The sequence below is a fragment of the Microcaecilia unicolor genome, chromosome 7 (assembly GCF_901765095.1).
Source record: "Microcaecilia unicolor chromosome 7, aMicUni1.1, whole genome shotgun sequence".
Taxonomy (NCBI): domain Eukaryota; kingdom Metazoa; phylum Chordata; class Amphibia; order Gymnophiona; family Siphonopidae; genus Microcaecilia; species Microcaecilia unicolor.
The window spans coordinates 8,726,840-8,752,258 of record NC_044037.1 but is presented as its reverse complement, the minus strand read 5'-3'; the positions used below and the strand labels follow the sequence as shown (position 1 = coordinate 8,752,258).

Here is a 25,419-nt window from a genome sequence, read left to right as displayed (position 1 = left end):
GGCTCTTCTGGCCTTTAACAAGACTCTGGAGGGACTGGCTGTCAGAGTTCTGTCGGACAACACGACAGCAGTGGCCTACATAAATAGTCAAGGCAGCACTCAGTTCCAAGCACTGGCCACAGAGGCCGCTCAGATATGCCACTGGGCCGAGCTACATCTGCAGTTTGTCAGCAGCTCACATAGGAGGTCAGAGCAACGTGCAAGCCGATTTTCTAAACAGGCATCAAATTGACCCTGCGGAGTAGAAACTGGCAGACGAAGTGTTCCTTCAGATATGTGCCAAATGGGGAACGCCCGTAGCAGATCTTGTGGCCTCAAGTGCAAATGCCAAAGTCCCGTGCTTTTATAGCAGACGGAGAGATCCTTGCTCAGCGGGGTTGGATGCCCTGGCCTCAGGGCCTCCTGTATGTGTTCCCTCCGTGGCCCTTGATAGGGCGAGTACTGCGAATTCGGCTTCATCAAGGAGTGGTGATCCTCTTTGGCCCGGATTGGCCCAGGCGGCCGTGGTATGTGGACCTTCGGCGGATGCTGGTGGAGGCTCCCCTTCCCTTGCCTCTGGTACCGAACCTGTTGACGCAGGGCCTGGTGACCATGGAGGATCCATGCCGCTTTGGTCTTACGGCATGGCTATTGAGAGGGCGCAGTTGAGAGACAAGGGCTGTTCTAACAAGGTCATCTCCACTCTCTTGCAGGCCCGCAAGCGTTCCACTTCCGTTGCCTATGCTCGGATCTGGCACCAGTTTGAGGCTTGGTGTGCTTCTAAAGCGATCACACCCATGCAGGCTTCTGTCTCGCCGATTCTTGACTTTTTGCAGGATGGTGTACAAATAGGCTTGGCCTATAATTCCTTGCGTGTTCAAGTGGCAGCATTGGCATGTTTAGGTGGGGAAGGTCTCGGGCCTCTCCCTGGCTGCACATCAGGACATTGCACGGTTTCTTAGAGGGGTGTTTCGGCTCCGGCCTCCCGTGCAGGCCCCTTGTCCGGCTTAGAACCTGGGGCTAGTATTAAAGGCTTTTCAGTGTTCGCCCTTCGAGCCGCTGAGGCGAGCTTCGGAGAAGGATATGACTCTAAAGACAGTTTTTATGGTGGCCATTACATCGGCGAGACGGGTGTCTGAGCTCCAGGCGCTGTCCTGACGAGACCCATTTCTGCAATTCTCAAGTCCGGAGTAACGGTACATACTGTGCCTTCCTTCCTGCCTAAGGTGGTATCAGAGTTTCACCTAAACCAGCCTATTTTTCTGCCCTCCTTTTCTAGGGAGGAGTTTCCAGAATCTTTTGGGCAGTTGCACCTTCTGGATGTGCGCAGGGCTCTGTTGCAGTATCTGCAGATATCAAATGCTTTCAGGACCTCTGATCACCTTTTTGTATTGCCAGGTCCTCGCAGAGGGTCTCCAGCGTCTAAAGCCACTATAGCCCGTTGGCTTAAGGAAGCCATTTTTTCTGCATATCTGCTATCTGGCCAGCCTCCGCCTGACGCCTTTAAGTCACATTCCACAAGAGCGATTTCCTCCTCTTGAGCTGAAACGGGAGCAATCTCTCTTCAAGATATATGTAGTGCAGCTACTTGAGCTTCTAAGCTCTCCTTTGCTCGTCATTACAGGCTGGATGTGGCTACCAGGAGGGACGCGCTTTTTGGAGCACAAGTGCTTATGCGTGGTGTGTCTTGTTCCAACCCTATCTAGGGATTGCCTTGATACATCCCATTCGTAATGGATTCATCTGCTGCCGATGACTAGGAAGGGAAAATTAGGTTCTTACCTTGGTAATTTTCTTTCCTTTAGTCACAGCAGATGAATCCATGATCCCTCCCTGATTGACTCTTGTTTTGTGTTCAGTTTTTCCTACAGACATGTTCCTTCATTGGGAGAAGTTGGGAAACAGTCTTCAGGATTTCTGTTCTACTACAGGATGTTGAGTTCGTCCCTCCTTTGTGTTATTGCTCCTGTTCTGGGGCGTTTGTTCGCTGTGAGGAAAGTTCATGTTATGCTACTTTGCGGTTTAACACTGCTTTGGAAGCTTCAAAATACTGAGAGGCAGATGGAGCTAGCTGGCCATGAGGCAATATGGTTTTTCAGTGCTCTCTATCTCCCCCTGCTGATTGATGGACACAACCCACTCGTAATGGATTCATCTGCTATGACTAAAGGAAAGAAAATTACCAAGGTAAGAACCTAATTTTCCCTTAGTGCAGGGATTCTCATCCAGTCCTTGGGACACACCATGCCAATCTGGTTTTCAAGATAGCCATAATAAAAATGCACGAGCACTGCCTCCATTGTGTGCAGATCCATCTTTGAATATTCATTGTGGGTATCCTGAAAATGTTTCTGGATGGGTGTGTCCTGAGTACTGGATCAGAACACTTGCTATAGTGCATACTACTACCATGTTGAGTGGACATCCCTGTAGTGTATATTGTTGCTATACTCAATGATACCATTGTAATGTACATGAAATCCAGACTGTGAATGACATCTCCATTTCCCTCTGTTCATCCTTCATCTCTGGTTTTCCCCACTGTAGCATACACTTCAGTGTAATGCAGAGAATAAATTTCATTTTCAGAAGTGCTCTTCGCCATGACACCCTGAGCTGCAATAAATGACTTCTGGGACTGTCACAAGTTCAGTGTAATGCTTATTTACCATGGCAACCATTGATTACTTCTTACATAAAGGGTCTGAAAATATCTTATGAGTCAAGCTTGCTCCAAGCTTTCTGGTTGGGCAAAAGCTTACCAGCAATCTGTATACGTTTGTACCTGGATTGATTGCATATGCCAAAGTGCTTCCCGTGGATACTTTTTTTTTTTCCCAGTACTTCAATTTTTGGCCATGAAGATACACTGGCCTGATATGGAAGTGCAGGATGTTTGGCTATGCACTCTTCTGCCATCTCTAGATCTCTAACTGCAGACCTTAGCAACTGTAGTCCATGACCCCTCTTCCCAGAACCAGTGTTCTTTCACACCAGTCCTTGGGGCATACCCAGCCAGTTAGGTTTTCAGGATATCCACAGTGAATATGCATGATACATTTGCATACCAAGAAAACAGTGTATATTCTGTCATGCATATTCATTATGGATATCATGAAAACTCTCACCTGGCTGGGTGTGCCCTAACTGGGAGAGAACCCCTGTTCTAGAGGAGCACTTTTCAAATGGAGCCCTCAAGTCTCTATATATTCACCATGAATGTTCATGATATACACATGTATAGATTTGGTCTAAGGTCTGGTAAATTTGCATACTTGGGAGTCCTGTGGATGATGCTTTAAGGAATTGGACATTTGTTTTGAAATCATCACTGACTAGGGGCAGACAGAGTGGTCTGCCCCCCCCCCCCCCCAACGACACTGTCCCCCCCTACCGCCGCAGCCGCCGCACCCCACCATCCTGGTCCTACCTGAAGGGCTCTGGTGGTCTAGTGGCCTCTGTGTGGGTGAGCCTGTTCTTTCCTGCCCGCTGCCACTATTCCCCCGCCCACCAACACCGCTGTGTGTTCGAATTTGCGGCCAAGACTTCATGTGGTAGTCTCGCGGGTCTCAACAGCAGATACAAGTTTCAAAAACTGACATATTTCAATCACTATACTATAGTCTAACAAATACAAATAAAACTAAACATGGAACATATGATGATACCATTTTATTGGACTAAATACATTTTTCAATTAGCTTTCAGAGGCCAAAACCTCTTTCCTCAGGTCAGGACAGTATACTGCTTTGTGTTGGTCTCAGTCTCTAGTTTTTTCTTTCCTCAATCTCTTCTTAACTCTCGCCAGTGTCTGCCCCCTCTCTCCCCCCTTTCCTTCCAGCGTCTGCCCCTTCTCTCCCCCTTCCATCCAGTGTCTGCCCCTTCTCTCCCCCTTTCCTTCCAGCGTCTGCCCCCCTCTCTCTCCCGCTTTCCAGCCTTCATCTGACCCTTCTCTCTCTCTTCTCTTCCATCCAGAGTCTCCTCTTTCTCCTTTCTTCATCTGGCCCCTCTCTCTCCTCACTTCCATCCAACATCTGTATCCTCTCTCCCCCTTATCCAGTGTCTGTCCCTTCTCCCCCCACCTACAACCAGCGTCTGCCACTTCTTCCCCACATCCAGCATCTGGTCCTCCTTTTTCTTCTTCCTATGGCCACCCCTTTCCATCCTGCATCTGACTTCTCTCTCCCCTCATCCAGTGTCTGGCTCTCCTCTTCTCCCACATCCATTGACTTCCACCTCTCTCTCCCCTTTCATCCAGCATCTGACCCCTATGTACCCCTCATCCAGCCTCTGACCCTCCTCTTCTCCCTATATCTAGCATCTGCCACTTCTCTCCGCATTTCCATCTGAGGTCTGTCCCCCCTTCCTTCGCCATCCAACATCTGTTCCCCCTCCCCCCTCCATTCTCCATCGTGTCTGCCCCCCTCCATCCAGCAGTGTCTGGCTGTTTTTTTTAAAGTCCTCAAACCCCCCCTCACTGCCACTGGTGCACCAGTCTGTCCCCACTCCCAGCCAATACCCCCTTGTCGCAGCCGCACTGTTTCTGCTAGCAGCTGATCGGCTCTGCCCCAGAACAGGAAATTGTCAGAGGAAGGCGGGACCGGCAGCCGTGAACATCAACAGTGCGGCCCCGCAATCTTTTTCTCTGTTTTTGCCACCACTACTGAAACAGCAGCAGTGGTGGTGGCCGCGTCAGAGTTGTATTGGGTGGGAGTGGGGGAGAGCCTGTTGCTCGCCTCTGCTCCATCAAGATTTTGGGGTAGGGCTGTAGTGTGCGGCGGCAGGTAGGGGCATCCGGGCAGAGCCTCTGAACTCCCGGGCACTGCCTGATTGTCCGAATGGTCAGTCTACCCCTGTCACTGGCCTTTATTTGCTCTTGGTGTAAAGCATGAGAAGAATAGTTTCTGCCATTCCATATGGTAACAAAATGGGGATAATTAACCGTTTCAGTTGTCCTCTTTGTCATTCCAATGGTGCTCATGTTCCTATTGTACTTTTGTGACAGTGCTGGTGTGCTACCAGATAAAATGGAAAACCAGTGGATGGAAAGTGAAGAATTGTATTCATACAGTGTTCCCTATGCATTTTTTTTGTGATTCTGCTTATTCCTCTCTTGCTCCCATTCTGAGTATTTGGTTTTAAATCTGCGTGTTTTTGTTTCACCTTTCTAGGTAAACAGAAATATCTTTGTGCCAGCCGGAATGATTGTACTATCGACAAATTTAGGAGGAAAAATTGCCCATCATGCCGGCTCAGGAAGTGTTACGAGGCTGGTATGACCTTGGGAGGTATGATACTCTTTAATTTATTATTATACACACACATGGATGATCACTCTGTATAGATACTTATTTTGCAGTTACCTTGTTATAGATAAATTTTGTGTGTGTTCTTGGCTTATATAAATCATACATTTCTATGAAGACGTACTAGTTGCACAAGCTTCTCTCAAGTGATCATAAACTGGATGTTAGGAATCTATCTTGATTAGTCTCTCTTAGTCAGACCTCAAATATATAAGGTAGTCAGTAGCTGCTTTTTAAAAATTTGGCTAATACATTCAGTACTCTTATTGATTTTTCCCTTTACACTAAATATTCGTGTCCATTCCCTTATCTCACAGACTATTGCAATTCCTTATACCAGAATCTGTCAAGGATCTCGGATGCCTACAACTTACTCAAAACACTGCTATTTGTTTAATCAGTAATATTGGGAAATATGCTCATATCTCTCCTCATCTAAAAGAAGTCCAGTGGTTACCAATAACCCATCGTATACATACAAACTCTTACTACTTGTCTTTTAAGGATCTTTACATCTGGCGAACCGCCTTCTCTGTCTTGTCTTCTAACTCCTTAATGTCCTGCTTGTGCTCTTAGATTTTCTTCCCAAAATTTGCTAGTCGTTCCTTCCATCCATCCACCCACCCACGAACATACAAGACATTCTGTCTTTTCAGTACAAAGTCCTTATCTCTGGAATGCCCTCCTTACTTATCTAAGATATACCTCTTCTCAGATGCCTATGATTGATGATAAGTTTGAGGAGTTCAGTTTCTTGTGGAGCCCCCTCTCTCTCCCTTTCCTTTGTTCTTCGCCATCTCCTTTTCTTTGCAGACATTGTAGTTCCTCCCCCTTTCCCCTTCCTGTTTTGTCTGGGTTGGAGGCTAGGAATTGATGGACTGGGTACATTAATGGTTGACAAGCTAGCAGCAGGCAGGTAGGTCAATGGCTGAGAGGCTTGCAAGCAGGCAGGCAGGTTACTCGATGGGTTAACAGGCAGGCAGGCAGCAGCTGGGACAGACGGACAGGAACAAGCTGGGATGGATGGACAGGAGCAACAGGATACGCTGAGATGGATGGATTGGAACAAGCTGGAACAGGCGGACTGGAACAAGCTGGGGCAGCAGGAACGGATGGACTGGAACAAGTTGGAACAGACGGGCTGGATGGAATAAGCTGGAACAGCTGGACTGGAGCAAGCTGGAACAGGCGGTCCGGCACAGGCTGGAGCGGAAGGACTGGGACAAGCAGGAACAGGCGGACTGGAACAAGGTGGAACAGATGGACTGGAACAAGTTGGAGCAGGTGGGCTGGAACAAGCTGGAGTAGACTGGAGCAGAAGACAGCGTATAGCAGGACTGGAGCAAGTTGGAGCAGAAGACAGCGGTATAGCAGGACTGGAACACAACTGGGTCAGACGGACTGGAACAGGCTGGAGTCGACGGACCGGGACAAGCTGGAACAGATGGACTGGAACAGGCTGGAGCAGACGATGATGGGAGCAGGACTGGAACAGGCTGGAGCAGACGATGATGGAGCAGGACTGGAACAGGCTGGACAGACGGTCAGGAACAGACTGGAACAGGTTGGAACAGATGGACTGGGACTAGGTGGAGCAGAAGGTAGTGGAGCACTGGGACCGGAGCAAGCTGGGACAGACGGACAGGAGCGGGACAAGCAGGAGCGGAGGCAGAAGAGCAGGGCAGCGGACCAGAACAAGCCGGGCTGGATCCGAGGGATAGGAGCGGACAGGTAGGGCAGCAGGGCAGAGGCATGAACCAGAACTAGTAGGGATCGCCGGGACAAGAGAAGTGGGTCAGAGAGAGGATCCACATGAGGGCCTAGGGATCGGCTGCCACAGGTCACCTGGCTCCCCACTCACTCTCGTCAGAGAGATCTACGCAGGGCCCATGGAGTACCTGCCCCAGGTCACCTCGCTCCCCACTCTTCTGTGCCAGAGGATCGACAGGAGGGCCGAGGGAGCAACCACCCAGGACCCCTGGCTCACCATGCTCGGAAGGACCAGCGCTGCAGGTAGGGAGTTGACTCGCAGCACTCCCAAGTGCCGACAAGCCGCTACCCGCTGCCTCGCCGCCCCACTCACACTGCACCTTACTTTGTAAATCTTCCTACTTTTTTACTCATCTATATGTTGCAACTTTGCCTTACCCTTCACTACCAATTATAATGTTCTAGTACATATTATGTTGTCATTGCAGGTAGTATACCATGCCATACTTTGTATTGTTCGAATAGTTTTACTGCTCTAATTGCCTCCTGCTCATGTTTGATCTATTCTTACTGTACATCGCCTTGAGTGAATTCCTTCAAAAAGGCGGTAAATAAATCCAAATAAATAAATAAATTGCAGTTCGGCTTTGTAAGCAAGGGGGTTAGATTGTGAGCCCTCTGGGGACAGGAAAATACCTACTATGCCTGAATGTAACTCACCTTGAGCTGCTGTTGAAAGAAGTGTGAGCTAAATCCAAATAACTAAAATTTTGTGTTAGTTAAATGTATCCTTGTTGGTTTCTTGTGACTGTAGTGCTGTGAAAGCTTTTGTTTAATATTGTTCTGATAAGTTGTATACTGAATCTGTGATGTTACATTTTTATTTAGTTTATATTAACTAGGCTGTCATTTTATGTTTTATGTCCAATCTTAAGTATGTAACATAGTAACATAGTAACATAGTAGATGACGGCAGAAAAAGACCTGCACGGTCCATCTAGTCTGCCCACGATAAACTCATATGTGTATACCTTACCCTGATTTGTACCTGTCTTTTCCAGGGCACAGCCGTATAATCTGTGCAGCAGTATTTCCCATCTCCCAACCACCAGTCCCTCCTCCCATCACCGGCTCCGGCACAGACCCCGTATAAATATGTAACTTGTAACTTTGTAATCTGTTCTGGGCATTATTGGGAGGACGGGCAAAATAATGGAATGAATGAATAAATAAATAAGGCCAATGCAGGTTTAAAGGTACAGACCTTTGGGGTCTGGTAAGGTTTCTTTCTTATTCGCTGCTTGAGAAAGGGACTTTAAAGGCCCCAGAAGTTGCATCTTTAATGCTGACAGTGCATGAATTTCTGTTTTCTTTCTGTGATGGTGTGCACTTAAGAAGGCAAATGTCATCTTATTTATAGAGACAAAAAGAGAGCAGTAGAATAGAGAAATAAATACCCTGGATGAGAGATGATGGGTCTTTACAGAAACATGTCATATTAGTATGCAGGTAAAAAGTTCTTTTTTTTTCTTTAGCATCCCTCCGGACCGGTCCAGGAACTGACTGGTGGGTTGTGCACTTCTTCCAGCAGGTGGAGGCTGAGAACTCTGACTCTAGATAGCCAATAAGAGCCCTGGCCAACTAGCCCCAGTATTCTCAGTCTCCAGCAGATGGAAGGAGATGAGCCCTTCAGTCTCTTCTCAGATATTTTTCTGTCTTTTCCCTTTCTAAGGTAGTTCGTTTAAAAACAAAACAAAAAAAACCTGTTTTCTTAACTTCTGTGCCCCGGGTATTCAGGCTTCTTCTGACTGAGTGCAGTGTACACTTCAGTCTGCCTAGGGGTGTTACACCCGGGGGGGGGGGGGGGGGGACACCGGGTCCCTCCCCCTCCCCCCTCCCCCCACACATTTTCCTCCTGTGGTTCCCCAGCAAATTCTAATTTTAGGGCTGGGAAGTGCTCAGTCTCTACCGAAACATGAGTCATATTAGTATGCAGGTAAAAACTTCTTTTTTCCTTTCCTTACTTTGAAGTGACTCTCTTCTGGAATCTGCCAAGGTTATAATTGTGCTGAATCTCTGTAATACATTGTCATTCTTGTAGATGCCCACTAACTGGGACCAGTTCTGGTTTTCTAGTTCTCATCCCAAAGAATAGTGAGTGTGCTTATTCCTTTATCCCAGGTTTCTGTGCTATAGATTTCAGTGTGCATTCACTTAGGAGATGTCAGAATCTGCCCTAGAGTTGGTTGAAAGGTCTACATTCTCATCTAGTATTGATAAAACTGCAGTGACTTTGGACTGAGAGGTAAAGAAATCTTAAACTAATAGCAATCTCTTCTCCTTGCAGCCCGAAAGCTGAAGAAATTGGGGAACCTAAAGATTCAAGAAGAGGGGGAGGCCATGACATCTCCCAGTGAAGGTGAAGGCATGCAGGAGCAGATGTCCAAGATGGCCATATTACACATGGAGGGATTTGACAGCCAGCCTATCTTCCTCAATGTCCTGGAAGCTATTGAACCTGGTGTAGTATGTGCAGGCTACGATAACAACCAGCCTGATACCTTTGCTGCCCTTCTCAGCAGCTTGAATCAGCTTGGCGAGAGGCAACTGGTGCATGTGGTGAAGTGGGCAAAGGTTTTACCAGGTAGGACAGCTACAGTCAAAACTGCAGTTAAATTCACGCAATGTTGTCATGGGTGACTAAGCACAGATATGTATCAAACCTGTGAGAATCTCAACAACTCAAGAGCATTCTTAATGTTTCAGATGTGTGCATACAGCCACCAGTGATTAGAGAGCTTGATGATAATTGACACCAATACTGCACGAAAGTTCTCAGAGTCTATAAAGAATAGCCTGTTATAATTACCTGCAAATTGTAATTGTATTTCTCAGGACAAGCAGGCTTCTTGTTCTCACGATTGGGTGACGTCCACGGCAGCCCCCAGGATCGGAAGATCTTCCTAGCAACAGAAGTTTGCTAGCTCTCGCGTGATCCGTGTGCATCGCGCATGCACAACCGTCTTCCCGCCCAAACGCGGGCGTGCTCGTCAGTCTCTCTTTTTCCGCGGTCAGAACAGTCGTGTATCGCTGTTCTCTCCCCCAGAGAGGCCTCCGTAGTGTTCTTCGCGCGATTTTTGTGCCTTTTCGGCTTGTTTCTTTCTCTCATGTGTTCGTTAAAAAAAACTTTTTTCCCTCCGTAAGTTTCCTTTCTCCTTGTGTTAGCAGCTTTTTTGCCGCCTGTACCGGGTTTCCCTCTTTTTTTTGGTGCCCTTTTTTCGGCATCATCGCGTTTGACCTCGCCGGCGCGATTTTTCTGCCCATGTCCTTGAAGCCTGCCAGTGGTTTCAAGAAGTGCAAGCGGTGCAGCCGGACGATCTCGCTCACTGACAGGCACGTTTCGTGCCTTGGGGCTGGTAACCGCCCTAACGCCTGTACTTTGTGCCTCCAGCTCAAGAAGTGGACCCAGGTGGCGAGATTGGCCCAGTGGAACGTTGGTCGGGGCCTCATCCGGTACTTCGACGTCAGCGGAGCCAGCGGTACCGAGGTCATCGCCGGTATTGATGTCGGCATCGGAGGGTGCATCGACGTTCGGAGTGCAGGTGATGGCTGTCCAGAGACCCCACGCTGGTAGCAGTGAGCCATCGAGTGGGTCTCCACCTGCCTTGAGGGCGCCTGCGGTGCAGGCCCCCTGGGACCGACCACCTTCGGACCCGGCCCAGAGGAGACGTTTGGATTCAACGTCTTCCTCTTCGGTACCGGGAGGTACCGAAGCCATGCTTCGAACGAAGGCGAAGAAGCATCGGTCACCTTCCTGTCACGGTACCGAGAGCTCCGGGACACCGAGGGATTCGGTACCTGTGAAGCATCGACGCCGGGAGGACCGCTCGCCCTCCATACAAGAGGTGTCGATGCGCTCTGCTCCGGACAGCTCGGTACCGCCTCCTCATTCCAGACAGATTCTGACATCGTCGCAGGTACCGGCCCCATAGCCTTGCTCGACAGCCACTCTGGACGAGCGCCTCGAGGCCATTCTTTCAGGTATCCTGGAAAGGCTGCTGCGTTCTTCTGCTCCGGTACCGCCGGTGCCTGCGGTGGCGGTACCGTCGAGAGATGCGGCGGTTGGCTCTCTGCCTGTGGTGAGGACTGCGACGCCGGTACCAGCTTGCGGCATCGGCGTCTGCTGCCACCTGGCTGACTCGACGTCGCTGGAGGGAGCTTCATCGTCGCCGGCATGGAGTCTTCCTCTCGGCATCACCATTGAGGACCGGGTTCCTCGGCGTCGAGACGGGCTCGGCTTCGGACTGAAGTTTGTGAACTTGTCCGATACCGATGGTGGGGCCTCGTGGGAGGCGGAGGAGGACACCAGATATTTCTCTGACGAGGAGTCTTGTGTTCTTCCCTCCGATCCCACTCCTTCGCCAGAAAGAAAGCTTTCTCCCCCGGAGAGTCTGTCTTTCTCGTCCTTTGTCCGGGAAATGTCTACAGCCATTCCCTTCCCAGTGGTTACTGAGGACGAGCCCAGGGCTGAGATGTTCAAGGTCCTGGACTATCCTTCACCACCTAAGGAGTCGTCCACTGTTCCCCTTCATAATGTCCTGAAGCAGACATTGATGGCGAACTGGGCAAAACCATTAAATAACCTCCACATTCCTAAGAAGATTGAGTCCCAGTATCGGATCCATGAGGACCCGGAGTTGATGAGGACACAGTTGCCTCATGACTCTGGGGTTGTGGATTTGGCTCTCAAGAAAGCCAAGAGTAGTAGAGGTTACGCCTCGGCGCCCCCGGGGCATGAGTCTAAGACTGGACTCTTTTGGGAGGAAGGCCTACCATTCTGCTATGATCGTGTCCAAGATTCAGTCTTACCAGCTCTACACGAGCATCCACTTGCGGAACAATGTACAGCAACTGGCAGACTTGGTCGATAAGCTCCCGTCGGAGCAGGCCAAGCCTTTTCAGGAGGTGGTCAGGCAGCTGAAGGCGTGTAGGAAATTCTTGTCCAGGGGTGCCTACGATACTTTTGATGTAGCGTCCAGGGCCGCTGCTCAAGGTATAGTGATGCGCAGACTCTCATGGCTGCGCGCCTCTGACTTGGAGAATAGAGTCCAGCAGCGGATTGTGGATGCTGCTTGCCGGGGGGATAACATTTTTGGTGAGCGCGTCAAACAGGTGGTAGAACAGCTCCACCAGCGGGACACCGCATTCGACAAGCTCTCCCACCGGACGCCTTCAGCATCTACCTCTTCAGGTAGACGTTTTTATGGGGGAAGGAGGACTGCTCCCTTCACTTATAATAAGCGTAGGTACAATCCACCTGCTCGCCAGCCTGCTCAGGCAAAGCCCCAGCGTGCTCGTTCCCGTCAACAGCATGCAACTCCACAGGCCCCTGTGGCTTCCCAGCAAAAGCAAAGGACGGGCTTTTGACTGGCTCCGGGCGAGCATAGCCAAGATAAGTGTCTGTGCCGGATGATCTACCGGTCAGTGGGTTTTTCAAATAGTCCGGCTAGGATACGCCCTCAATTTGATCTCAAAACCTCCAAATTGCCCTCCGGGAGCTCAGTCTTTCAGCTTCCAGCACAAGCAGGTGCTTGCTGAGGAACTCTTCGCCCTTCTCAGTGCCAATGCGGTCGAGCCCGTGCCACCGGGGCAGGAAGGGCTGGGATTCTGTTCCAGGTACTTTCTTGTGGAAAAGAAAACAGGGGGGATGCGTCCCATCCTAGACCTAAGGGCTCTGAACAAATATCTGGTCCGAGAAAAGTTCAGGATGCTTTCCCTGGGCACCCTTCTTCCCATGATTCAGAAAAACGATTGGCTATGCTCTGGACTTAAAGGATGCCTATACTCACATCCCGATACTGCCAGCTCACAGACAGTATCTTCGATTCCGTCTGGGAGCACGGCATTTTCAGTACTGTGTGCTTCCCTTTGGTCTCGCCTCTGCGCCCAGTGTGTTCACGAAATGCCTGGCAGTGGTGGCGGCGTCCTTACGCAGACTGGGAGTGCATGTGTTCCTTTATCTTGACGATTGGCTGGTCAAGAACACCTCGGAGGCAGGAGCTCTACAGTCCATGCAGGTGACTATTCAACTCCTGGAGCTACTAGGGTTTGTAATAAATTATCCAAAGTCCCACCTTCTTCAAGTTCAAAGACTAGAATTCATAGGAGCTCTGTTGGACTCCCAGACGGCTCATTCCTACCTTCCCGAGGTGAGGACAGACAATCTTCTGTCCCTTGTTTCCTGGGTGCGAGCGTCACAGCAGATCACAGCTCGGCAGATGTTGAGATTGCTCGGCCACATGGCCTCCACAGTTCATGTGACTCCCATGGCCCGTTTTCACATGCGATCAGCTCAATGGACCCTGGCTTCCCAGTGGTTTCAAGCTACGGGAAATCTAGAGGACGTGATCCAACTGTCTACGAGTTTTCTCACCTCCCTGCATTGGTGGACAATTCGCTCCAATTTGACCCTGGGACGTCCCTTTCAAATTCTTAAGCCGCAAAAAGTGCTGACGACGGATGCGTCTCTCCTGGAGCTCATGTTGATGGGCTTCACACTCAAGGGAGTTGGTCCCTCCAGGAAACAGGTTTTCAGATCAACCTCCTGGAGTTGCGAGCGGTCTGGAACGCGCTAAAGGCATTCAGATATCGGCTATCTCATCAAATTATCCAAATTCAAACAGACAATCAGGTTGCTATGTACTACATCAACAAGCAGGGGGGCACCGGATCTCGCCCCCTGTGTTAGGAAGCCGTCAGGATGTGGCTTTGGGCTCGCCAGCACGGCATGTTTCTCCAAGCCACGTATCTGGCAGACGTAAACAACAGTCTGGCCGACAGATTGAGCAGAATAATGAAACCGCACGAGTGGTCTCGCAACTCGAGAGTAGTACGCAAGATCTTCCAAGTGTGGGGCACCTCCTTGGTAGATCTTTTTGCCACTCAGGTCAACCACAAGGTCCCTCAGTTCTGTTCCAGACTTCAGGCCCACGGCAGACTAGTGTCGGATGCCTTTCTCCTTCATTGGGGGAAGGGCCTCCTGTATGCGTATCCTCCCATACCCTTAGTAGGGAAGACTTTGCTGAAACTCAAGCAGGATCATGGGACCATGATTCTGATCGCTCTATTCTGGCCACGTCAGATCTGGTTCCTTCTTCTTCTGGAGTTGTCCTCCGAAGAACCGTGGAGATTGGAGTGTTTTCCAACCCTGATTACTCAGAACGAGGGGGTGCTTCTGCATCCCAACCTCCGGTCCCTGGCTGTCACGGCCTGGATGTTGAGAGCGTAGACTTCGCCTCCTTGGGTCTTTCTGAGGGTGTCTCCGGAGTCTTGCTTGCTTCCAGGTAAGACTTCACGAAGAGGTGTTATGCTTTCAAATGGAAGAGGTTTGCCGTCTGATGTGACAGCCAGGCCCTAGATACTCGTTCTTGTCCTACACAGACCCTGCTTGAATACCTTCTGCTCTTGTGAGTCTGGTCTTAATACCAACTCTGTAAGAGTTCACCTTAGTGCGATTAGTGCTTTCCATTATCGCGTAGAGTGTAAGCCTATCTCGGGACAGCCTTTAGTTGTTCGCTTCATGAGAGGTTTGCTTTTGTCAAAGCCCCCTATCAAGCCTCCTACAGTGTCATGGTATCTCAATGTCGTTCTCACCCAGCTGATGAAACCTCCTTTTGAGCCACTGACTTTCTTGCCATCTGAAGTACTTGACCTGGAAGGTCATTTTCTTGGTGGCAGTTACTTCAGCTCGTAGAGTCAGTGAGCTTCAGGCCTTAGTAACTCATGCTTCTTATACCAAATTTCATCATAACAGAGTAGTCCTCCGCACTCACCCTAAGTTCTTGCCAAAGCTGGTGTCTGAGTTCCATCTTAACCAATCAATTGTCTTGCCAACATTCTTTCCACGGCCTCATACCCGTCCTGCTGAACGTCAGTTGCACACATTGGACTGCAAGCGAGCATTGGCCTTATATCTGGAGTGGACAAGCCCCTTCATACAGTCCAATTTGTTTCTTTTGATCCCAACAGAAGGGGAGTGGCTGTCGGGAAATGCACCATTTCAAATTGGCTAGCAGATTGCATTTCTTTCATTTACACCCAAGCTGGGCTGACTCTTGAGGGTCATGTCGCGGCTCATAGTGTTAGAGCCATAGCAGCGTCAGTGGCCCACTTGAAGTCAGCTACTATCGAAGAGATTTGCAAGGCTGCGACATGGTCTTCTGTCCACACATTCAGATCTCACTACTGCCTACAGCAGGATACCCGACGCGACAGTCGGTTTGGGCAGTCGGCGCTGCAGAATCTGTTTGCGGTTTAGAATCCAACTCCACCCCCCTAGGCCATTTTTATTCTGTTCCAGGCTGCACTCTGTTGGTTCTATTTAGATCAATCTCAGTTATGTCCTCGCCGATTCGAGGCCCAATTGACCACTGTTTGTTTTGAGTGAGCCTGGGGGCTAGGGATACCCCAATCGTGAGAACAAGCAGCCTGCTTGTCCTCGGAGAAAGCGAGGTTACAAACCTGTAGCAGTTATTCTCCGAGGACAGCAAGCTGATTGTTCTCACAAACCCGCCCTCCTCCCCTTTGGAGTTGTCTTCCTTTGTCTTTTGCTTTCTACTGGAGACGAGCACGCTTGCGTTCGGGCGGGAAGACGGTCGCGCATGCACGATGCACACGGACCACGTGAGAGCTAGCAAACTTCTGTTGCTAGGAAGATCTTCCGATCCTGGGGGCTGCCGTGGACGTCACCCAATCGTGAGAACAATCAGCCTGCTGTCCTCGGAGAATACCTGCTACAGGTTCGTAACCTCGATTTACTGCAATCATCTGTTTGCAATACCTATGCAGGTGTAGGGCTGCTTTGTCCTGGATGCAGAAGTCAACGGGTGTCCTTTCTAATTCAGACTTCCCGTTCTTCCCAGATGCCTCCAGTGTTGAGAATGGTTTGGCATTTCTAGCGGATCCCTTGTATGATATTATTAGGGTTTTGGCAAAGCAGATAACCCTATCAGTTATGTCCTGAAGGTTGTTATGACTTTGCAATTGGGTGGTGGATTCAGCCTCCAAACAGAGCATCACTAAGCTCCCTTTCAAGGGCAAGTTGCATTTGGGGAAGTTTTGGAGAAATTGGTTTGTCCTCAGGCAAACAATGGGTACAGAGTCCCCTAAATCCTTCACCAAAGTCTGCTTTCTGGTCCTCTCAGGTTTGTACTCGTCTGAAGGATGCCAAGAGATACAGACCTGGGCATTCTGAATTTTATCAGAGAACCAAGTTTCAGCCTAAGCCCTCCTTTTGGGGTGGCAGAAGAAATTCTCAGTAGTCTTCCAGAGCAGCCTCTTCCTGCCATAATCCACAATAATGGAGTTCTGGTCCACTCCTTTCCTCTGGTCATAGGAGGTTGCCTTTCCATCTTTTACATGGAGTGGGCTAAGATAACTTTGGACCAGTGGGTCTTAGACATTATCAAAGACCGTTACAAGTTAGACTTCTGCCTCTGGAGTCCTCCATGCAAGACCTTGCAAATGTGAGCAGTTGTGCTTTCCACTCTGCAGAACCTTTCTGCCTTGTGGGCTGTCATCCTGTTTCCTTCTCTAGAGCAGGATCGAGGGAATTATTCTATCTGTTTTGTGGTGCCATAGAAGGTGCCTTTTGTCCTGTACTGGATCTCAAAAAAAGTGAACAGGTTCCTCTGAGTTGAGCGCTTTTGCCTGGAAATCTTGCAGTTGGTCATTGCAGCCATGTGTCTTGGGGAAGTTCTCTTGTCTCTGTACTTAGAGGAGGTGTATTTTCATATTTCCATCTGGTCTTCTCATCAGCGCTTCTTGAGGTTTGTTTGTTCTGTGTCAACATTATCAATTCATGGCACTGCCTTTCGGTTTGTCTACTGCTCTGAGGACCTTTTCCAAAGTCATGGTAGTAGTGGCAGCATTTCTGAGGAGGAAAGGCATGTGGGTTCATCCTTACAAGGACGACTAGCTAATCAGAAGCTCCTCCTTTCAGGAGAGTCTAACAGTCACTTTGCGGGCAATTTCTCTATTCCAATTTTTGAGGTAGGTGATCAATCTAGCCAAGAACCAGTTACACCCCTCTCAGACTCTGCAATATTTGGGGGTTCATGTTGATATCTTGCAGGGGAAAGTGTTTCTGATGGATCCTCGATCTCTCAAGCTTTAGAATCAGGTTCGGTCCTTGTTGCAGCTTCAGAACCCTCGAGTTTGGGACTTTGTTCAAGTTCTGGGCATAATGTCGGTGACCCTCAATGTGGTTCTGTAGGCCAGGGCTTGCATGAGCCCTTGACAACAATCTTTCTTGTGCCTTCCTTGGACATCGCAGGTGAGGTTCATCATGAGCTTTAGCCTCGCAGTCTGCCCTGTGGGATATCTTTGGCATTTCCTCAATGGCTAGTAGTCGATGCCAGTCTGACGGGTTGGGGGGCTTGCTGTCTCTATTGCACAGCTCAGGGTCATTGGTCCAAGGTGAAAGCCCTCTGGCCAATCAACAGCTTCAAGCTCAGAGCAGTTTGTTTGGAGCTAGAATCCTTCCTTGACCACCTCAGGGGTCACTCAGTGTGGATCCAGTTGGACAGTGTAATTACAGTGGCATACATAAACAGACAGAGAAACTCGCAGTGCTCCGCTGGCTCTGGAAGCTCACCTCATGATTCAGTGGGTGGAAAGGAACGTGCCTATGATTTCAGCAGCCCTAATTGCCAGGAGTTTGAATATACAAGTAAATTATCTCAGCAGGAACTCCCTGGATCCAGAGGAATGGGGGTTGTCTCCCAAAGTCTTTGACCTGATCACTCAGAAGTGAGGAGTCCTGGTGATCGACCTCATGGCATCCAGTAGAATGCAAAGATCCCCAGGTTGTTCAGTAGAAGAGAGTGCAGTACAGAGGGTCTGGATGCACTACTCCAGAACTGGCCAGCACAGGAGTTACTTTACATCTTTCCTCCCTGGACAGTAATACGTTGAGTTCTCCACAAGATCCTTCTTCATCTGGGTCACGTGATTCTTGTGGCTCCAGAATGGCCCAAGAGATCATGGTTTGCGAACCTAGTGTGGCTCCTGGTCGATGCGTCATTCAGTCTTCCTCTCCATCAGGATCTTCTCTCTCAAGGGCCCATTCACATTTATGTATTTATTTGTTGCATTTGTATCCCACATTTCCCACCTCTTTACAGGCGCAATGTGGCTTACAATACATCATGAATAGTGGAAGCATATAAGAAGATATACATTTAGCATTATAGAAGGATCTTGAGTAACATGATAATGATAATACATAATAGTAGTTTAACAAGCAAACATGATAATGATAGAACATACTAGTAGTTTAGCAAGCAGATTTTGTAAGGCAGTTCTGAATATTTGTATGTATTTGAATCCTGCCCACAGTGCTGAAAGATCTCAGATAAGTCTGCTTTGGTAGTAATTGTTTTTGGGCACTATTTGTTTTTTTGGTATTTCTGGTGCATTATTTGGTTTTCTGGGTACAGCTTTAGATAGATTTTCCAGATAGATTTTACAGGAAACACAGTCCACTAGTTTTAACCCTCGTTGTCTCTTCGCCACCCTTAACTCCCTCCTCAAAGTCTCCTCCGCTCCCCCCTCCCCCCCCCCCCCCCAACTCTCTCCTCAATCGCTGGCTGACTACTTCCGCGACAAGGTGCAGAAAATCAACCTCGAATTCACCACCAAGCCACCACCTCCTATCCACCCTTTAACCCACTCCCTCAACCAACCAACCCAGGCCGCCGCCTCCTCTTTTCCTGATATCACCGAAGAGGAAACCGCCCATCTTCTTTCCTCCTCGAAATGCACCACCTGTTCCTCTGATCCCATCCCTACCAACTTACTTAACACCATCTCTCCTACTGTCATGCCCCCCCATCTGTCATATCCTCAACCTCTCTCTCTCCACTGCAACTGTCCCTGACACCTTCAAGCATGCTGTAGTCACACCACTCCTCAAAAAACCATCACTAGACCCTACCTGTCCCTCCAACTACCGCCCCATTTCCCTCCTACCCTTCCTCTCCAAGATACTTGAACGCGCCGTTCACAGCCGTTGTGTTGACTTTCTCTCCTCTCATGCCGTCCTCGATCCGCTTCAATCCAGCTTTCGCCCTCTACACTCGACAGAAATGGCACTATCTAAAGTCTGTAATGACCTGTTCCTTGCCAAATCCAAAGGTCACTACTCCATCCTCATCCTCCTTGACCTATCCGCCGCTTTTGACACTGTCAATCACAATTTACTTCTTGCCACACTTCCCTCATTTGGGTTCCAGGGCTCTGTCCTCTCCTAGTTCTCCTCTTATCTCTCTCACCGTACCTTCAGAGTACATTTCCATGGATCTTCCTCCGCCCCATCCCGCTCTCTGTTGGAGTTCCTCAGGGATCTGTCCTTGGACCCCTCCTTTTTTCAATCTACACCTCTTCCCTGGGCTCGCTGATCTCGTCTCATGGCTTCCAATATCTTTATGCTGATGACACCCAGCTTTATCTCTCCACGCCAGACATCACTGCGGAAACCCAGGCCAAAGTATCGACCTGCTTATCCGACATTGCTGCCTGGATGTCCAACCGCCACCTGAAACTGAACATGGCCTAGACTGAGCTTATTGTCTTTCCACCCAAACCCACTTCTCCTCTCCCGCCACTCTCTATCTCAGTTGATAACACCCTCATCGTCCCCGTCTCATCTGCCCGCAACCTCGGAGTCCTATTCGACTCCTCCCTCTCCTTCTCTGCGCATATCCAGCAGATAGCCAAGACCTGTTGCTTCTTTCTCTATAACATCAGCAAAATTCGCCCTTTCCTGTCTGAGCACACCACCCGAACTCTCATCCACTCTCTCATTACCTCTCGCCTTGACTACTGCAACCTACTCCTCACTGGCCTCCCACTTAGCCATCTATCTCCCCTTCAATCCGTTCAGAACTCTGCTGCACGTCTTATCTTCCGTCTGGACCGATATGCTCATATCACCCCTCTCCTCAAGCCACTTCACTGACTTCTGATCAGGTACCGCATACAGTTCAAGCTTCTCCTACTAACCTACAAATGCACTCGATCTGCAGCCCCTCATTACCTCTACCCTCATCTCCCCTTACGTTCCTACCCGAAACCTCCGCTCACAGGACAGATCCCTCCTCTCAGCACCCTTCTCCACCACCGCCAACCTGGTGTTCCAGGCTCCGCCCTTTCTGCCTCGCCTCATCCTATGCTTGGAATAAACTCCCTGAGCCCATACGTCAAGCCCCCTCCCTACCCATCTTCAAATCCTTGCTCTAAGCCCACTTCTTCAATGTCGCCTTCGGCACCTAACCTTTTACCTCTACTCAGGAAATCTAGACTACCCAGCTTGACATTTCGTCCTTTAGATTGTAAGCTCCTTTGAGCAGGGACTGTCCTTCTTTGTTAAACTGTACAGCACTGCGTAACCCTAGTAGCGCTTTAGAAATGTTAAGTAGTAGTAGTAGTAGAGTTCATATTTGTTGGTCTTTGTGGTATGCCTTGTTAAAGAGATGGGTCTTCAGTATTTTGCGGAAGTCGGTTAGTTCATAGAGCGTTTTTGTTGCGCAGCAGCGTATTCCAGAATTGTGTGCTCAGGTAGGAAAAGGTTGACGCATGCATTAGTTTGTATTTTAGATCTTTACAGTTGGGGAAGTGAAGATTAAGGAATGTGCGGGATGATTTTTTGGCATTCCTGCGTGGTAGGTCTATCAGGTCTGACATGTAGGCTGGGGTGTCCCCCTTTGGTCTTACGGTTTAGCTCTTGAGAGGATGAAATTGAGGAAAACGGATTATGCTGATGATGTCATTGCTGCATTGTTATATGCCTGTAAACGGTCTACGTCTTCAACCTATGCTTGAATTTGGTGGTTGTTTGAGGTTTGGTGTTCTGAAAGGGCAATTTCCCCTTTTTCAGCTACTTTGCATCATGTACAGTATAGGGGGGGGGCATGCGTCATTGTTTCTACTTCTGGGGTTACAGTGTATGCAGAGTCTGGCTTCTTGGAGGATTCAGATTAATTTTTGTCTACATATTTCTATTTTTGTTACACAAAACTGGCTTTTTCTCAGGCCAGCCTTGAGGGTTTCGCCTTGAATTCCCTTAAAGTGTAAGTAGTGGTGCTGTCTTGCTACAGGGGGCATTTGTCTAATGCTTCTCCGGGTGCTCATCCAGATACTTGTTTCCTCAAAGGACTTAATCACCTTAAGCCTCCTGTTGGTCCCTCGGGTCTTGCCTGGGATCTGAACTTTGTGCTCAGGGTACCCCAGAAGTCCCCTTTTGAGCCGCTTAAGCTGACAACCATTAAAGACCTTTCTCTGAAGTCGATTTTTCTTGTAGCCATCACTTCAGTGTGTGTTGCAGGCCCTATCCTGTTGGGACCCCTTTCCTTGTATTCACAAATGCTGAGGTTTCCTTTAGGGCGGTTCCTTCTTTTTTTTTACTGAAGATTGTTTCAGCATTCACATTAATCAACCTCTTTATCTCCCTTCCTTTCGGAAGAAGGATTGTAGTACGTCTTACTGTCAGTTGTGTAAGTTTGATGTGTGCCGGTATTGCTTCATTACTTACAAGTCACAAATGATTTTCATCAGTCAGATCACTTCTTTGTCCTATTTGGGGGCCTGAAAGTGGGTCAGGCAGCATCTTAAGGCCACAATAGCTTGATGGATTAGGGAGTCCATCTCCTCTGCCTATTTGCTTTTGGTAAGCCCTTTTCTTTGTCTCTTAAGGCACACTCCACCAGAGGACTTGATATGTAGTGATTGAAATATGTCAGTTTTTTAAATTTGCAGCTATTATCTTTGTTTTGCACAGTATAGGGGGGGCATGCGTCATTGTTTCTACTTCTGGGGTTACAGTGTATGCAGAGTCTGGCTTCTTGGAGGATTCAGATTAATTTTTGTCTACATATTTCTATTTTTGTTACACAAAACCTCACCAAATACAAAATAAGTATGTGAAAGAGGCCAGGTATTTTGTTAAGCACTGAATTTCTATGTAGGATCAATCTGTACCAATTCAGCTTGTTTAGTTTTTCCAGTAGGTATATTAATGTTCTGATGCCCACTTCAATATTTAGGGTGCTGCCTTTTCTTAGGTGCTTGTATTACTTCACAGTATACCTGGTACTGGATTTTTGGATTTGTTTTTAGCTCATACCTCATAGTAGTAACTAAAAGTGAGTTATATTCAGGTACAACAGGTATTTTCAGTCTGTTTGCACCGGCGGTAATGTGGAGTTAAGTGATTTGTCCAAGCTCTCAAGGAGCAGCAGTGGGATTTGAGCCCTGGCTTCTCAGCCTACTTCTCTAACCATTAAATGCAGATAATACAGATAATAGCTATTCCAAACATGTTTACTACTCTACGGTAAACTAAAGACCAGCAGATCTAAAGCCTGGTGGCCATTTGGCAACTTATCAAAAAAAAAATTGATAGGCAAATAATTTTATGGTCAAAAGTATGGAAGGATGTCTTTTAGATTGATGACAGTATGGGGGGAAATATTCACCAACATTTTCCCTTCCTCGGTGCGGCTTTAGGTATGCACGGTGTTAGCCATTAGAATCTGAGGCATTTCCAGATGTATATTCAAGTCTTCACATGTACTACTCCAGTTAAAATGTACCTTTAGTAAAAGCAGAAGCAGGTGCAAGTGACTGCATACTTCAAAGGTGCAGCAAGTTGCAAGGTGAAAAGATTGCTTCTTCCACTTTGAAGTTTGGTATGAATCTCTAGGTAAAAAGGATGTGCAGTTTGAAATTTGTCTCCATTCAGTGCTTATTGCCAAATTTTGCTAGATGACCCCAGCTGCACACGTGGCTGCCTTAAATCTGTCCTGAGGTTGGTTTACCTGGATATTCAGTCGCATAACCAGTTTAGTTTTTGAATATTGAGTTCATAGTATCCAGTGATTTTATGTGAGAGAAAAATATGAATGAAATGTTACTATGATCTATTTGGAATATTAAAATGTTGGACTATTGTTATAGTAAAAACTTTTTAAATCCAGGGTCTGAACGATATGTAGGCATTCTGAAATTAGAACCCCACTATTATTGTGCGGAAAAAAAACAAAAGCCCACAGCAGAACAAAGAGGTGGGTGGTATAGGCTGCAGTATATATTTAATATGCACCATTAGATTCACAACCTCCCTTAAAAAGGACCTTTGTGTAGAAAAAATCATCAGCAAACTGGTTTGTAGGTGATACCTTTAACAGATTTAATTTAACGTATTTCTAACTAACTTTCAAGCCTTGAAATGTTATCTTCTGTTGGGAGTAGCTCCAAACTTTTTGGAAGCACTGGTGTTATGAAATACTACAGTTAGTTTTACCCATCATCCATGGTTTGACATTAACTCTACTGGAAAGTGATTTTAAATAACAGTTTGATCCTTGCCACTTCAATGTGTTACTATAATAGAAGGGATCCTGCAGGCAGTTGAACATTTTTACTTGTAACAATCTGATTATGGATTTGTGTTTTGTTATAGGATTTTGTAACTTGCATGTGAAAGACCAAATGATGCTAATTCAGTATTCCTGGATGGGGCTGATGATTTTTGCCATGGGATGGAGGTCATTTAAAAATGTCAATTCCAGAATGCTGTACTTCGCTCCAGACTTGGTCTTCAATGAGTAAGTATCCTTAATTCAGAAGCAGTATGGAAATAATTATGCTGCTGTTTCTGAAACAATGCAGCACAGAAAGCAGAGACCAGATTGCCCTAGCCTGATTTTGTGGCTATGGCATGTGTTTTGACTGGAACAAAGACAATATTAGCCATGGTCATTTATTTATCTATTTCCTTGTCATCAAGCAGATGAAGCCATTACGTATGGGTTGTGTCCATCAACCAGCAGGGGGAGATAGAGAGCACTCAAATTTCACAGTGCCACATGGTCAGCTAGCTCCACTGCCTCTTCAGTATTCTCTATCTCCCCAAGCAAGGTGGTTGCAGCTTGATCAAGCTCCTTAAAAAATCTGCCTGGGGTTGGCTCCTGGCTTGCCAGTTGTTAGCCGGGGTGTTAGAGGCTATAGCAGCTTCACTTTAAAGGCACATAGGTTAGCCCTTTCCCTGCCTTACCCATCCCCCCAGTGGATGTGAGCACATTTAGTTTCACTTTTCCCTGCTCTTTCCCACTCTATACTTGGTGGATGCAGGCACATTGGTTCGCCTTTCCCTGCCTTTCCCACTGTTCTGTACCTCCGGAGTTGATTTGATTGCCTCTTTTGCTGTTTTCTCTGCTTTCCTCACAGCATTAAAAAAAAAAAAAAAAGAAGCAAGAGGTTTTCTTCAGTTTCTACAGCGTGACCGGAGCTTGTATACTCAGTCCAGTGAGGTAAGAGTGTTTTCTGACTCCTCCGGGGAGGGCCCGCAATCGGGACGTTTTTGGCGCGAAGCCGCCATTTTGAATTTTCTGCCGTTTTTCGGCGATGGCTGCAGAGAGTGTTAAGCGCTGTTCCAAGTGTGGCAAGCACAGATCAGCAGCGGGGCTTTGTAAAACGTGCTGTTCAGGCTTAAGAGCCAGCCCGAGCATGGCGAGCAATGATTCTTCCCGCTCGGTGGAGCTGGCAGCGGGCGCCATTTTAAAAGCACCACATGGCATGACCCCCGCTGAGGCGGAGGGTCTGGAGACCGGAGGGGGCCCTCTAATTGAGGCTGGCCAAAGAGCTACTAGCCCCGGACTAGAACCGGGTGCCCAGGGCGAGTTTTTCTCCCCTGACTTTGTATTATTGGTTCATAATGCATATATGCTTAAAAGAGCTCAGCCACAGGGGTTTTCTACGGCCCCCCTTACTGCTCCTCTGGTGGATGCAGGCCTGGGATTGCCCTCTGAGGCATTTTTCCCTGATAGCTGGCCGCAAGAGCAGTGCAGAAGGGTAAATTCCCCTTCAGAGAGTGGCGCACCCCCCTTCCCCCCCCCCCCCCCCCCCAAAAAAAAAGCCTGCTCGAGCCTTTCCTTTGCATGACTCCATCCAAGAGCTTATTTCAGCTCAATGGGCTGTCCCCGAAGGACCTTTGAAAGTTTCCAGGGCTATGGGGCAATTATACCCTCTGAGTGAGGAGCATTTGGCTCGCTTTGCAATGCCTAAGGTGGATGCCCTAGTCACAGCTGTGACAAAGAGAACTACCCTCCCGGTTGAAGGAGGTGTTGCCCTGAAGGACATGCAAGACCGTAGACTGGAATCAGCACTTAAACGGTCCTTTGAAATTGCTGGTCTTACTATTCGGGCGTCTGCATGCAGTTGTTATGCTGCTGGAGTCTGCCTGGCATGGTTGCAACAGGCAGTGGAACAGCCCGGTGATGGAGAGGAGCCCTTGTCTGAAGTGGCTCCGCGAATGGAGTCGGCCTTGTCCTTTTTGGCTGACACCCTTTATGATATTGTCAGAGCT

General features: G+C 48.2%; 1 protein-coding gene across 1 annotated transcript in view; it reads left to right on the top strand.

Moving 5' to 3' along the window:
• The window catches only part of AR (androgen receptor), a 310,721-nt gene that overhangs the window by 215,136 nt on the left and 70,166 nt on the right, over positions 1–25,419 (top strand). Inside the window, 3 exon segments of the mRNA XM_030208702.1 lie at positions 5,151–5,267; positions 9,343–9,639; positions 23,515–23,659. Of these exon segments, the coding sequence (XP_030064562.1) occupies positions 5,151–5,267; positions 9,343–9,639; positions 23,515–23,659 (559 nt within the window).